Source organism: Phyllobates terribilis, unplaced genomic scaffold (genome assembly GCF_046119375.1).
Source record: "Phyllobates terribilis strain yellow unplaced genomic scaffold, ASM4611937v1 Scaffold_1__5_contigs__length_1240528914, whole genome shotgun sequence".
In the NCBI taxonomy this organism is placed as follows: Eukaryota; Metazoa; Chordata; class Amphibia; order Anura; family Dendrobatidae; genus Phyllobates; species Phyllobates terribilis.
Genome location: NW_027362761.1, coordinates 974,341,715 through 974,356,619, shown reverse-complemented (window position 1 = coordinate 974,356,619; position 14,905 = coordinate 974,341,715). Strand labels below are relative to the sequence as shown.

The following is a 14,905-nucleotide window of genomic DNA, read 5'->3' as shown; positions in this document are numbered from 1 at the left end:
ATATTGAAAACTCAACCTGCAGCCTATTACAAGAAAGACAGTAGAAATATGATTTGCTTTGCAATTCCTCCTGTACCTCTCTGTCCATAAATGAGATGGCCACATTGCCTTAAATGGGGACATCATGAGGGAATAAGCCCCTAATGTATTACATGGTCAAGTCAGGTTATGAGGTAACTGACAATATTACTGGGAACTTTCAGAAGTGGTACAAATCTGGCCTTAACTGGTTTTTGAGCGGGAAATGGAGAACAGCTGATTGGTTCTGTAAGGGGGGGAGAGTGGGGGCATATGCCTATATAAGACGACGGCTCCTGTCAGGAGGGGTCAGTTTTACCTCAAGAGCTGAAGAAGCCTGAAGACGGGATGGAGGAGCTCCTGAGCCGGCTGTTGGAGAAGGCGAGCGCTGGGGGAGGTCGGGACTGGCTTCTGCGGTGCCTGGAGGAAGATTCAGCGGCACAGGAAGAGGCTGTTGAGGGGGCGATTGAGGAGCCCGAAGATGGCGAGATACAGGACGGAGCGCCGGTTCCCCATCGCAGTGCGAGACCCAGGAAGCTGCGACGCTGGTCCCCATCACCGCCGCCATCAGGAGGCAGGCGGAGCCAAGGCAGGAAGAGGCCGGCGGCATCGCTAAGCGGGGAGCCTGTCAGCAGGCTCTCGCGTAGTCCTACGAGGGGGCGTGGTTCCGTGAGCCAGCCGGCATCTGGGTCCCCGGAGCGCAGGACGGATGAAGACAGCGGTGCAGCGGTAGTGGTCACGACCGCTCCATGGAGCCGGGGCGCCAGCTTGCAGCCGCAGCAAAAGAGCTGTCAGGCGGCTGCAGCTGTGTCCCAGGCCTGGAGCCCAGCGGTTGTGGCTAGTACCGGGATGGCCCCTTTCACTGAGACCGCTCAGGGGTCTGGTGGGAGAATAGAGAAGACATCAGTAACGCAAGGACAGATGCAGACATCTCCGGCACGATCTTCGGATGGTGAGATACTAATGCATAATGACAGTTTAATTGATAATCTTATTTCTAGCTCAGCCTCTCTTAAAGAGATAATTAATATTGCTGTGCAGGATGCCCTTAGGGGATTTTCTAAGTTTGATATGGGGTCCTCCCTTAAGGTTTCTCAGAGGCCTCATGTACCTGCAGCCTGCTTCAAGGAAGCATTGTCCTGCGAGGTTTCCCCTTTGGGTTTTCACTTGTCTGCGTCGGTGAAAGAAAGGATCTGGGCTGGGGAGTATTTGGATGTTTTTTCCCTGCTTCCCGGTAAAGATGCTTTTCGGACCGATAAATCGGATGAGGAAAAAAAGAAAATTTTTAAATCTTTTCATTCGTGGCTACAGGCCTTCTTAATTTATGCGGCCGTGTTGGGGGAGAAATCCGCGTCTCTTTGCTGTGGACTCCTTCAACATATAGATATTGTATTGGAGGCTTACCGCCATTTTGGCAGTACTGCTTGGCTGCTGTATGATGAAGCCTTTAGGCAAAAATTGTCTGTTCACCCTTCATTAAAATGGGGGGTTAAAGACGTAGGCCTATGGCTACAAATGATGGTCCCACAGAGGCAACCTAATATTGTTAAAAACCCGGTTTCTCAACAGATTCGGAAAGGGTTATGTTTCGCGTTTAATGAGTCCTCCTGCAGATGGCTGCACAATTGGCGTTATAAGCATGAGTGTTCCATTTGCGGGGGGGCTCACCCAATGAATAAATGCTTCAAGAAATTTACTCAGTCGCCTCAAAGGGCTATTGCAAAAGAGCCATTTCTTAATGGCAAAGACACCGGTGAAGGTGGCAGAAATGCTACCGTTTCTAAACAAATATCACGACAGGGAGAAATCCCTGCTACTGTTTAAAGGTTTCACAGAGGGTTTTTTTGTACCTAGTTTTGAAGGGTCTGGTTGCAAGGTAATTGAGAATTTACCTTCAGCCAGGCATTTTCCTGAGGTAGTGAGAGAGAAAATTGTTAAGGAAATTCAGCTCGGTAGGTGTTCTGGTCCATTCATTGATCCCCCTTTTTTGAATTTTAGGATCTCCCCATTAGGGGTTGTTCCAAAAAAAGAGCGGGGTTCCTATCGCCTTATACATCATTTATCTTTCCCTCCCGGCGATTCATTGAACGACCAGGTGGATAAGACTAAAGCATCTGTCCATTATGTCTCATTTGACATGGCCGTAGATTTATTACGGAATGTCGGCGGCAATGCCATGCTAGCTAAGACGGATATTCAAGCGGCTTTTCGCCTGCTTCCTGTTCATCCGTCTGGTTATTGTTCATTGGGTTTTGTTTTTGAGGGATTTTATTTTTTTGACCGATGTCTCCCAATGGGTTTTTCGTTATCCTGTTTTTATTTTGAAATGTTTTCTTCCTTTTTGCAATGGTGTCTTCAATCTATTTTTCCACAAGGACATGTGTTACATTATTTAGATGATTTTTTATTCTTAGGCCCCTCTGGTTCTGACATTTGTTCTCAATTGTTGACACGTTTTTTGTCCATTATGGCTATTTTTGGGGTCCCCATTGCCGCAGATAAGACGGTTTTTCCTTGTACGAAACTGGAATTTTTAGGGATAGAGTTAGATTCCAATGAAATGGTATGTAGGCTGCCATTGGATAAAGTGATTAAGCTGAAATCACTAGTCTACCTTGTTCTGCGACGGGACACTGCTTCTTTGAGGGTTTTTCAATCTTTATTAGGAGCATTAAATTTTGCTTTGCGCATAATACCTGTTGGGAGAATTTTTTTGAGGCGTTTGTACGATGCTATCAAAGGCCACACCTCCCCGACGTCCTTGATTATTATTTCTCCTGATCTGAAGGAGGATTTATGGGTTTGGGCCCGGTTTTTGGACGAGTATAATGGTGTGTCTTGCTGGCAGTCAGAATTTCAATCAGCGGATAAACTGCAATTGTTTTGTGCAGCTAGTCTTTCCGGTTTTGGGGGATTTTTCCGCGGTGCATGGATTTCAGAGCTTTGGCCGGGTTTTTTCTGCGGTAAGGATTTTACTATATCATTTTTTGAAGTCTTTGCAGTTTTTGCTATTTTTTCCCTTTGGAGTTCTCGTCTCGATAATTGTAGAATTTTGTTGCGCTCCAGATCTCCGGGTCTTTGTTTTTCACTTAACACTATGTCTTCTAGAAACGGGTTGATCTCTAAAATTTTGAGGCATTTGATGTTATTATTACTTCAGCACAACATTTGGCTTAAAGCCTGCGTTTCTACAGAATATAGTAATGTAATGGCGGATCTTCTGTCTCAGCAGCGGGTGGAAGAATTCCTTGCGCGGTATCCAGAGGCAGAAGCGGACAGAACGAGGCTTCCCACGTCCCTGTGGGATCTGGTTTAATTCATGTTCCTAAATACATTATTCATTCCTTAGCTCCGCGCACATGGGCTGGTTATACATGCGCGTGGGAGCGATGGCGGGGATTTTGTCAAGTTAATGGCTTTGATCCTCATGCATGTTTTGCTACTTCAGCCTTGTCATTTTTAGACATGTTAGTGAATGAAGGGTTGTCTCACTCAGCTTTCGCAAAAAGTATAGCAGGGATATCATTTTTCTTGAAGCTTTATGGGTCAGCTCCCTTGTCGTCATTATTTGTAGTAAAGCAATTTTTAAAGGGTTTTAAGCGTAATTCTTTTTCTGCAGATACCAGACGACCAGTTACGATTGAACTTTTGTCCAAATTGTGTTCAGTGGTTTCTGAGGTTTGTTTCAACCTTTTTGAAGCAACTCTTTTTAGGGCCATTTTTATTACTTTATTTTTTTCAGCAATGAGGACGGGGGAGTTATTGTCAGATAATGGGCTTCGGCCTACGGGGCTTCTGTTTTCTGACGTTTCAGTACTACAGCACAGTATGGTCCTTTTCTTGAGGAGGTCTAAGACAGATCAGTTGGGCAGGGGCACTAAAATCATAGTAAGGGCAATCAGCGATTCTCCCTTATGCCCTGTGTCTAACATGAGACGATGGCTGTCAATTCGCCCCCTTGGTTTTTCCCTTCTATTCATTCATAAAAATGGTAGCCCAGTAACTAAATTCCTATTTTCTTTCATATTGAGGAAATGCTTGGGCGATCTGAAACTGGGGAATTTACATATTACAGGTCATTCGTTTAGGATAGGGGCAGCAACTATGGCTGCCCAAGCGGGCCTAGATGAGAATTTGATTAAGCAATTAGGGAGGTGGAAGTCAAATCGATACCAGTTGTATGTTCGCCCTGACTTGTTATTTACATGTTGATTCTTTTTATTTTGTAGGGCCCAGATGTATATGGATTATTGGGCACTCTTATGTTTATTGGGCGCAGAGAAGGGCGAGTAAAAGAAATTATTCTGAAAATTTATCGTTCAGTTCATCCGAATTTCAAATCTTCTGGCATGGTATTCGTGGTATGCGTTGGTCACAGTTGAAGAAAGTATTATTAGATTTATCTTTGCGTTATCCTATACCTGATTTTTTAATTTTACATTTATTGGGTAATGATATTGGCAAGTTTCGGTCTTCTGATCTGCTCTGGCAAGTCAAACAGGATCTTCTTTGGATTACCAGTTTTTTTCCTGCTGCTACGATTGCCTTTTCGGAGATAATATCCCGCCTTCGTTGGAAATCGGATGGGGTATTTTTTCTTGAAAAGATCAAGCGTAAAGTGAATAGAGATCTTTCCAAATTTTTGCCAAGCCTCAACGGTTTTTGCTATAGGCACAGAGAGTTGGAGGGATATGTAGTGGGGATGTATAGTAGAGATTCCGTTCATCTTTCTGATGTCGGTTATAACATTTTGAATTTAGACTTTCAGACTATGATTGAGCATTGGTCGGGTGGCTTTGTGGGGGGGGCCTCTGCTTTTTAAGCAGAGTCCTGGTGGATGGGTCACCCAGATACTTGGGTGGATCCATATGGAGATAATTATTAATGAGTTGTTTATTAAATTATTTATTTATGTCTGGAGCAGTTTTAATATTTAATGTATTTGATTATTCATGGATTTACTATATTGATTATTTTATTAAACTTGACAAAGGTACCCGACCAATAAATAAGTTTTACTCCATATATAATAGTAGTGTGGTTCTTTTATTAATTTAAGTATGTTTATCATTTGTGGGCTTTATGACTTCATGACAGCAAGCAGAACAGCACGGTGGCTCAGTGGTTAGCACTGCTGCCTTGCAGCACTGTTGTCCTGGGTTCAAATCCCAACAAGGACAACATCTGCAAGGAGTTTGCATGGGTTTCCTCCCACACTACAAAAACATACTGATAAGGAAGCTAGATTGTGAGCCCCAATGGGGACAGTGATCATAATGTCTGCAAAGCGCTATGGAATTGATCTCGAACGTATATTGGAAAAATGTGTATATTTTTTATTAAATAAAGAATAATATTTATCTGCTGCAACATTAACGTCTCTGGACCCTGAGGCAAAAACTATAATTGGGCATTATCTATTACTAGGATGTACATACACTGTATAAAATGTAAGTGTTCATTTGTATTGTGAGATACCGTAATTTAGTTTTATTCCATTATTTTGCAATCAGTGTAGTATTGATGGCACTGATGGTATTTATCCAGAATCACCTGGAACTGCATCCTGGTAGAAAGGTGGTGAAAGCATAGTATTGTAGTATTATATTGTTACTACCGTACACCAAAAGCAACATGAGTAGTATCCAATTTAGACATTCTGATAGCAAAATCAAGATGTGGTTATTCGATCTCCAAACAGGTTTTTTTCTAATCGCTTGTGTAGTTAACTACATATTCATTGTATTTTTTATGTATAATATTAGAAAAATGCAAATATTTTGTAAAAATAAAGAAAAATATTAGAAATGTTGTGTATTGCATATCTAATATATTTTTATTTTTGATGCTCCCATTTAGGTGTACCAACCCCGAGCCCTGAGATCCTGCGACATACACTCAATATGCTTGTCCGAGAGAGGAAAATCTATCCTACTCCTGATGGATACTTTATAGTGACACCACAGACTTATTTCATTACCCCATCCCTTATAAGAACTAACAGTAAATGGTACCACTTGGATGAGAGGATACCTGACCGGTCTCAGTGTACCTCTCCACAACCAGGAACTATTACGCCATCCCCTTCAGGATGTGTCAGGGACAGAACTCTCTCCAAAAACCACTGCGACTCTTGTCATTGCTGCAGAGAAGATATGCATAGCATCCATGCATCTACCTTACAAAGGAAATCTGCTAAAGACTGCAAAGACTCATATTGTCCCCCCTCATTGTGCCAGATTCCCCCTACAGAGAAAAGCAAAAGTACCATTAATTATTCATATAAAACAGAAACCCTCTCCAAACCTAAAGATGGGGAAAAGCCATCTAAAAAATTTGGTCTAAAATTGTTCAGGCTGAGTTTTAAAAAGGACAAAGCAAAACAGCTGGCTAATTTTTCAGCTCAATTTCCTCCTGAGGAATGGCCTCTCAGAGATGAGGACACACCAAATACTATACCCCGGGAAGTAGAGATGGAAATCATAAGACGAATAAACCCAGATTTAACAGTGGAAAATGTTGTGAGGCACACTGCACTAATGAAAAAACTTGAAGAAGAAAAATCTCAGAGAAGCAAAGCTGGTTCATCAGCTCATCATAGTGGAAGGAGCAGACGGAGCAGGACACATAGAAAAACTCATGGAAAATCTCGGTCACATAGCAAGAATAGGGCTTCCAAAGGTGACCCTTCTGAAGGATCCCACTTAGACTTGCCTGGAGAGAGAGAGTATGAATTTTATCATCCACGGAATCGATCACCGAGGGAAGGCTGTTTCATTATGGAGCGCAAAGGTGGAGAGAATTTTGTAGTACTCAGTAATCCAAATATGATAGAATCTCATTTTCCCGTTACACCAGAATGGGATGTGTCTGGTGAACTGGCCAAAAGAAGGACTGAAATGCCTTTTCCTGAACCCTCAAGGGGGAGTTCCCATTCAAAGGTCCATCGTAGCCACAGCCATACACAAGATAGGAGGTCAAGGAATGAAAGGTCAAGTAAAGCCAAGGAAAGATCTAGGTCAATGGACAACTCAAAGGGACCTTTAAGTGGTGCGTCTTTAGGTACACCTGATGACCTAGGTGAAGGCTGCAGTCTTGATGAGAAAACACCAAGCCAGTTTTATATAGATGATGGTACTTTAAGGCCATCACATAGTAGTTTGAGTCATCAAAGGACTCTATCTTACAAAGATCCATGTACTCCTGAACTAGCTAGTGGTGGTGCTGATACCCCTAAATCATGTAGCCTGTTGGAACAAGGCAAGCTTCCAGAGAGTTTATCGTCGTACAGTGAACTTAATTCTTGTCCCAAAAAAACAGCGGATGACTATTTTCAGTGTAATACATCTAGTGAAACAATTCTCACTGCTCCATCCCCTTTAGGAAAAAATAAGGAGGACATTGACATGCCAAGTCTCACCGAAAGCTTAAAAAGACTTTCTCCTGCTGAGAAGCCACCACAACATATAGCCAGAGAACAAGGGGAATACAAAGATGACTCACCAAAAGGTACTGTTAGTGGTCTATCAGTCGCTGCAACTAGTCAAAGCCCTGAGCTGATTGCAAATGGGAGGTTAGTACCACATCATAATGCGGAATCGAGCAGCCTTGACAAAAGGAAAGAAATTTTCAGTAAGGATACTTTATTCAAACCTTTGCACAATAGCCTATCTGTGAACAATTTTCATAAATCTGGTGTGAGTTTACTGAAATCACACCAAAAGACTTCTCCTGAAACACTGCCAGCAAGCATTGAGAACTTTGAGCAACCTATTACCACCTCAGTCACCCCAAACCTTGCTGTCTCACCCAGGCCTCAAGAGCCAGCAGGAAATCAAGAAGCCTCTTTTGATTACTACAATGTGTCTGAAGATGACGAGTCAGAGGAAGGGACGCCGAAACCAACAGAGGAGGAAAAAAACCGAGATGATGTGGGGACAATGCAGTGGCTGCTACAACGGGAGAAGGAACGGGATTTACAAAGGAAGTTTGAGAAAAACCTCACACTTCTGAATCCAAAGGAAACAGACAGCAGTGGCAGCCAGAGAGCCACACACTCGGCTCGCTTGGACAGCATGGACAGTAGCAGCATTACTGTAGATAGTGGATTTAACTCCCCACGGTAAGAAGATTTAGCATCTGAAGTGTTTGACATGTTCTAGTTATCTGGAAAGTGTATGGGATGAGTGCATGGACTGGCGATCATTGTAGGCAGTAGCCAGTGTGAGCTCAAACCGCATGTGTTACTTGTGACGTTTGGATATTTCATTAGAATTCTGATTTGTGCCACTGAATATTTCATGTATATTTTTGGGTCTTTGTGGGCAAATGTTAGTTTTAATTATGGCACCTCATAGGTAGAACAGAAGTAACCAGATATTCGTTAATCTCCACTGTAAGTCGGACCTTATATTAATGGACCTTTTTTTATGCCAAATCTAAGACAATCATAAAATTATTTTATTGTACCTTGTTCATAGTGACAAAAACATATTTTTTTGTTTGCCTTTCTATATTTTTATTTTTTTCAAAACAGTTCTGTCTTCCTATTCTAGGAATTATGCAGTTATTAGTCTCAATCACTTAATGTTCAAGAACAATATAAAGTTTACTTATATATGATTTGCAATAAAAGTACATGGAATTGAAGGGTGACTACATATAATTAAAATGAAATCATATCTATTTAATTCATCAGCCCCTCTGTTAAATACTTATTTGTGCAAATTCATCTATGTCTGGATGAAGTCATTTATAAAATTATTGAAATCCATAATAGGCAGAAATGCTGGAATAATTGCTCAAACAGCCACAGTGGATGCATTTTAGGAGTTTTCCCATTAGCTACAAAAGCCTTGAAAAGTTTTTTTTTTTTTTTAAATAAAACTACTTTGTAATTTACTTAAATTAAAAATATTGCACAGTTTGAGAGGTAAAAAAATATCTTTAGTCCCTGGGGAAGAAATTCAGGAAGTGTATTACAATCAAGATACTGTCCTCCTGGTCCAGTCAGTAAAGGCCTCATTCAGACATCAGTGTTTTTCACATACGCTAAACAGAATTGAACTGGTGCCATCAGTGTTTGATCAGTATTATTCACATATGGATATATAAATTACATTGATTCTCATCTCCTTTGCAGTGTTAATCACAGAGATCATACATTATCATGCTTATATAGCACTATCATATTCCATAGTGCTTTACAGACATTATGGGCACTGTCCCCATTGGGGTTCACAATGTAGATTCCCTATCTGCATGTCTTTGGAGTGTGGGAGGAAACCTTAGAACCCAGAGGAAACCCACGCAAACACTGAGAGAACATACAAACTCCTTGCAGATGGGATTTGAACCTGTGGATTTGAACCCAGGACCCCAGTGCTGCAAAACTGCAGTGCTAACCACTGAGCCACCGTGCTGCGCATACACATGTGGTCAAAATTGTTGGTACCCCTCGTTTAATGAAAGAAAAACCCACAATGGTCACAGAAATAACTTGAATCTGACAAAAGTAATAATAAATAAAAAATCTTTGAAAATGAACAAATTAAACTCATGAAATAGGCCTGGACAGAAATGATTTTACCCCTGAAAATAATGTGACAAAAGGGACATGTTAAATCAAGTTGTGTCCACTAATTAGCATCACAGGTATCTACAGTCTTGTAATCAGTCAGTGGGCCTGCATATAGGCTACAGATACTCACTGTGACATGGTGTGTACCACACTCAACATGGACCAGAGGAAGCAAAGGGAAGAGATGTCTCAGGAGATTAGAAAGTAAATTATAGACAAGCATGTTAAAGGTAAAGGTTATAAGACCATCTCCAAGCAGCTTGATGTTCCTGTGACTACAGTTGCACATATTATTCACAAATTTAAGATCCATGGGACTGTAGTCAACCTCCCTGGACGTGGCTGCAGGAGGAAAATTGATGACAAATCAAAGAGACGGATAATACGAATGGTAACAAAAGAACTCAGGATAACTTCTAAAGAGATTAAAGGTGAACTTCAAGCTCAAGGAACATCAGTGTCAGATCGCACCATCCGTCGTTGTTTGCTCCAAAGTGGACTTCATGGGAGACGACCAAGGAGAACACCATTGTTGAAAATGTCTAGTTCATGAGTTTAATTTTTTTTTAAATTCTGTGGAAGTGGGGCTGAAAAGCAATGGCTGACTTTCATTTGTTCATTTTCAAAGATTTTTTATTTATTATTACTTTTGTCAGATTCAAGTTATTTTTGTGGCCATTGTGGGTTTTTCTTTCATTAAACGAGGGGTACCAACAATTTTCACCACGTGTGTACATATTGTATACTGATGCCATCCACGTGCTGTATATGTTTTTCATAGACCCATCGATTTGTATTGACACTTTTCCTCCATGCTGCTGGAAAAAACAGACATGTCAACAGCCCATAGACTGTAATGGAAAATTATAATGTGAACAACACAGGTAGGACACGTACATGCACCAAGGGCGTCTAAATGAGGCCTAAATATGTGAACCTCTTTTCTTTGCGGAGAAGCCTTCATAGTTTTCTTTGAGTTGTATCAAAGTCATTGGAACTGATAAAAGTCTATGAACCCTACTGCATAAAGAGTTTCTGTTTATTACTTTTCACGCTGAGCTTCTCATAAACTTCTATGGGTTCCATGAACTTCAGTGGAGCTTCGTAGAGATCTTTTTAGTATTAGAGCAATGCAGAAAATGTGGGAGAGTGCTGCTGTGGAAGAAAATGGGAGCACATACTGCACAGACTCGACCACAAAGAAGATGGCATCCTTGCTGTGGAAGTACTTCCTGACATTTTCCAGGAGTTAAAGAGGACCTATCATCGGGTAAAAAGTGTCACTTTTTTGCTCTTATATTTTTTATCCTGCTCCCCTGAGTGTTACGGTTTCTTTGTTTTTATTTTAATCCGCCATATGGTTTCAGAGATATGGGTCTTTTTACTGAGTGCAAATTTTTATGGTCTTCACAAAAGTGGTGTTGCTCACAAGGTAATAATGCATTACAGGCTAAAGACACACCCAAGAGGATCCTGTGAGTCACACCCCCTGGGTAACAACTTGCACAAAGTAAAAAGGCCCATATCTTTGAAACTGTATAGTGGATAAAGAAAAAAAAAAAAAGAATACTCAAGGGAACAGAATTAATAAAATAAGAGCAAAAGCTGGAAAACTGGACACCTTGTACCCAGTGACAGGTCCTTCAAACTTTACAGACATTTTTTTCAATGGACAAAATTACAAAGCACTTGTTATTTAAAAAAGTGACTTTATTAGGGCCTTTTAAAGTAATTTAAAAACATTTTTAACATGTTACGGCCTTTACTTGTGTGCCATATCTAAAAAAAAACCTGCTTTGAAGCTGATATATGTCTGTTTCTGTCACAAATATAACAACTTCTGCATTTCACTGTGTTGCTAGCAGCAGTTGTCATACGGCATGCTGACATTAGTTCGCGCTCTGTAGCTATTGGCCATAAAGTAGAGATATAATATATTGCTGCAGCCATTGGCTGCAGAGCAGCGACTCATTTCAGATGAGTGGAGTGCATTAGTTAAAAATTGTGCCGCCACCACCTCTGTGTTGTGCAGAGAAGACTGCCCCATTGTGTGACATTGACCTATTGGTTCAATTTGAACAATTCATTTTTCAACATTTTTTTTATTTTAATTAGCTTAAAATGGTAAAGATTACATTTGTCATTTGATAGACATTTCTGAAATTGAGGCTATATTATTATTTGTGGTATGTGTAGGACTTGGGTTACATAGACAAGTTTTACTGTGCTTCACTCTTGTGCTGCTGTCTCTTTTTTTTTCGTAACAGCTATTTATATAGGCTCAAAATTTTATATAAAAACTAGATAAATATTTTCAATATGACATGGAAAACTGTATGGAAAGTTTTAGAGGAAACTTAAAAGGTTTCACACGTTTGCCAGTTTTGATCAAATCAGGGAGTCGATCGATCGGAGACAAGAGCACGCATCCAGTCTTGTCTGTGTACAAGGCTTGTCTGCTCTCAGATGCACAGTCACATGTTTTTATTACAACTACAAAGATAAGGAAAGTGGGAATGGCTTAATACATTACCTTACCTAAAAAGGAAGATATTTAAGTTGGGAATAACAAAGTCATAAATTATAGATTCTGCTGGATTCCTTAGAAACTGGCTTTATCTAGTTTACTATACTTTCAGAAGCAACGCAAAACTTTATACAAAGACATCTCTATATCACATACAATGCCCTGTGTTATTACTTTATGAATAACACTTATAAAGCTAATACTAAAATACAACATTATCAAAGATATATAAATTGTCTGAATAATAAAACAAAGTATAAATATTTACCATAACAAATACTAGTTTTTGTAGTGAATTCACTACAATAATCAAAAAATAAAGATGGTTATAGATCCAGGATCCCATTACTATCCTAGTAGGGGTCTAGTAGACCATTACTGAAGGTCTGCCGGTACTCTACTTACATTGTTGTTTAGTCGAGACTCATTTCTCCCCACTGCACACGCAGAATTAATATTCTCTTGAACAAGCCAAAAAAAGCATGCTAATAAGGAACTATGACATTTTAAAGGCAACCTGTCAACTGATTCATACTGCGCAAATCACAGGCAACATGAATCAGAACCTGTCTCCAATATTTCAAATATTTCACTCTGCAATACTGCGATGTTTCAGAAAAAACATACTTTGTAATAGCTGCTGGTTACCATGAGACTAGGATAACTAGTCCGAAGTCAGTTCCTGGCCCACGGCTGCCAAAATTCATCGAAAGTTTTGCTATTACTAATGCCAGAAATGTTATTCCAGTCCCTAAACAAAGTTTCACACCACTGAGATGTGCCAAATTCATTAAAGGGAATCTGTCAGCAGCTTTTGCTATGTAATCTGACAGCAGCATGATGTAGGGACAGAGACCCTGATTACAAAGATGTATTACCTAGTTTACTAGGTGCAGCAGTTATGATAGTCACAGTTTTCTCTGCTGCAGAGCGGAGTTGTTGAGCTGTGTATATCCCTGCCCACATTACAGCTTTCGATGTACATTATATAGTGACAGAGAGCTGCTAATCAGTGCTGGTGGCGTGGTTGGACTGTGAGGCACAAGGCCAGTTGTCCTGTAGTGATAATCTCCTGCTGATAAAACACTGATTGTATTGAAACAGCAAAACACAGCTCAGTAAGTGACACATCAGTGTAATGAGGCTGTCTTACATCACGGTGCTTTCAGATAAGATTAGATTGCAAAATCCTGGTGACAGATTCCCTGATGACATCCTACTACACCGTGCCCTTTATTTAAGATTGGCGTGTACAACACCAGTTTTAATGATTCAGCCCCTTATTTTTTTAGAAATTTTCAAATAAAATGGGTCAATGGTGCATTCAGATTTGGTGAGAGCATTATTGTATACATATGTAGGAGGAGAGACCTGTCACTCTGAGAGCGAGGCAAGGAGAATCCTCCAGGGACCTGCCTTGAATTAGTCATCCGAGATTCATAGTCACGGGCTAGATTTTCAAAGTACCTTTTCTCTAAAACGCTGCAGGGTTTCAGAGTAAAACCTACATGGCTCTTAATAACGCAGCCGCTGTCTGATTTAGGGTGCCCATGGCAGCCTGTATCTATTGCTAGGTTCCATTCAAAAGGGTATAGGCTAAAAGCAATGCAAGGACAGAGCTAGAATTTATTTTCCACCTCTTTCCTAAGTATCAAAAAGTTCTGCCAGATGTGCCACAAAAGTAAAATAGGGGCTTCAGGTTCAATGCTATCATAGATACATTGCTATTTCTGCCACAAAAATATTAAGATGCACAGATTTTCATAATCTTATGATAGTACATAGGAGAGAACAATCCCTTTAAGTTATCCAGACCCATATTTCTAAAATAAAAATCAGTTAATCAGTTCACTGCCATAATATAGTGGCTTCATACTTCCCAACAATTCTGCTTAAAAACAGGGATAATGAGGCCATTGTAGTGTAAGGTGCTCAGGGTGGAAGCCATGGGTCAGGGGCTGCTGTTCTCCCACACCCTGGCACCCTACAAGTAGATCATGTCCCGTCTCCCTGGGGGTTTGTGTGTACGTGATAACACTCGGGGTTTGGCTGGTAGCCCTCTCTGACTCCTCCATTATGGTTCCAGAATCAGCCACACATTGCACAGGAGACACTGCTTTCTTTTCCAACAAATGAACTTTACTGAACAGTCCAAACCCCATCTTATTCACAGCACAGTATGTTGTTACAGTCATTTCCGTCTCAGCCTGAGCTTTCTTTCTGCATTATGGCATTCTGGTCCCTGGGACGCTTTTTCCGTCCCACTTCTCTGACACGATTTCCCCATCCGGCTTCCTCTTCTGGAAGATGAATACGGCACTCGCTTCTGTACCTAATTCAGGCTGTAGGCCCCTAATGTCCTAGAAAGGACCACTGATGTTAGTGGCTGCCGTCCGCATGCTTCTCCCAAAAGCCCACTGGCCTAGTCTTCCTTTCCATCTAATCTCACACTCTGTCTCTAACTTATCTCCTCATCTCCCTAAAGCAGGAAGTGTCCTCTATTTTATCCAAGCCTGCCCCTCCCAAATTGGGGCAGCTCCCTAACACTTTAAGGGTATGTGCACACGTTGAGTATTTGATTGCAGAAATTTCTGCAACGTTTCTGCATCTCTTGGCAGGAAAACGCAGCCTCAAAAACGTTGCATTTTTGCTTGCGTGTTTTTCAGTGCATTCAATGGGTGAAAAACGCAGGCAAAACGCACAGAGAATTGACATGCTGCAGATTATTTTCTGCACCAAATCTGCAAGTCAAAAATACTCAACGTGTGCATGACACTTCA

At 40.9% G+C, this 14,905-nt stretch overlaps 1 protein-coding gene across 4 annotated transcripts in view; it reads left to right on the top strand.

Moving 5' to 3' along the window:
- Window positions 1-14,905, top strand: part of STOX2 (storkhead box 2) — a 288,464-nt gene that overhangs the window by 257,079 nt on the left and 16,480 nt on the right. For all 4 annotated transcript variants that reach the window (XM_073642787.1, XM_073642793.1, XM_073642804.1 and 1 more), the window contains exon 3: window positions 5,878-8,140. In XM_073642787.1, the coding sequence (XP_073498888.1) occupies window positions 5,878-8,140 (2,263 nt within the window). The remainder of the gene's footprint in view (window positions 1-5,877; window positions 8,141-14,905) is intronic.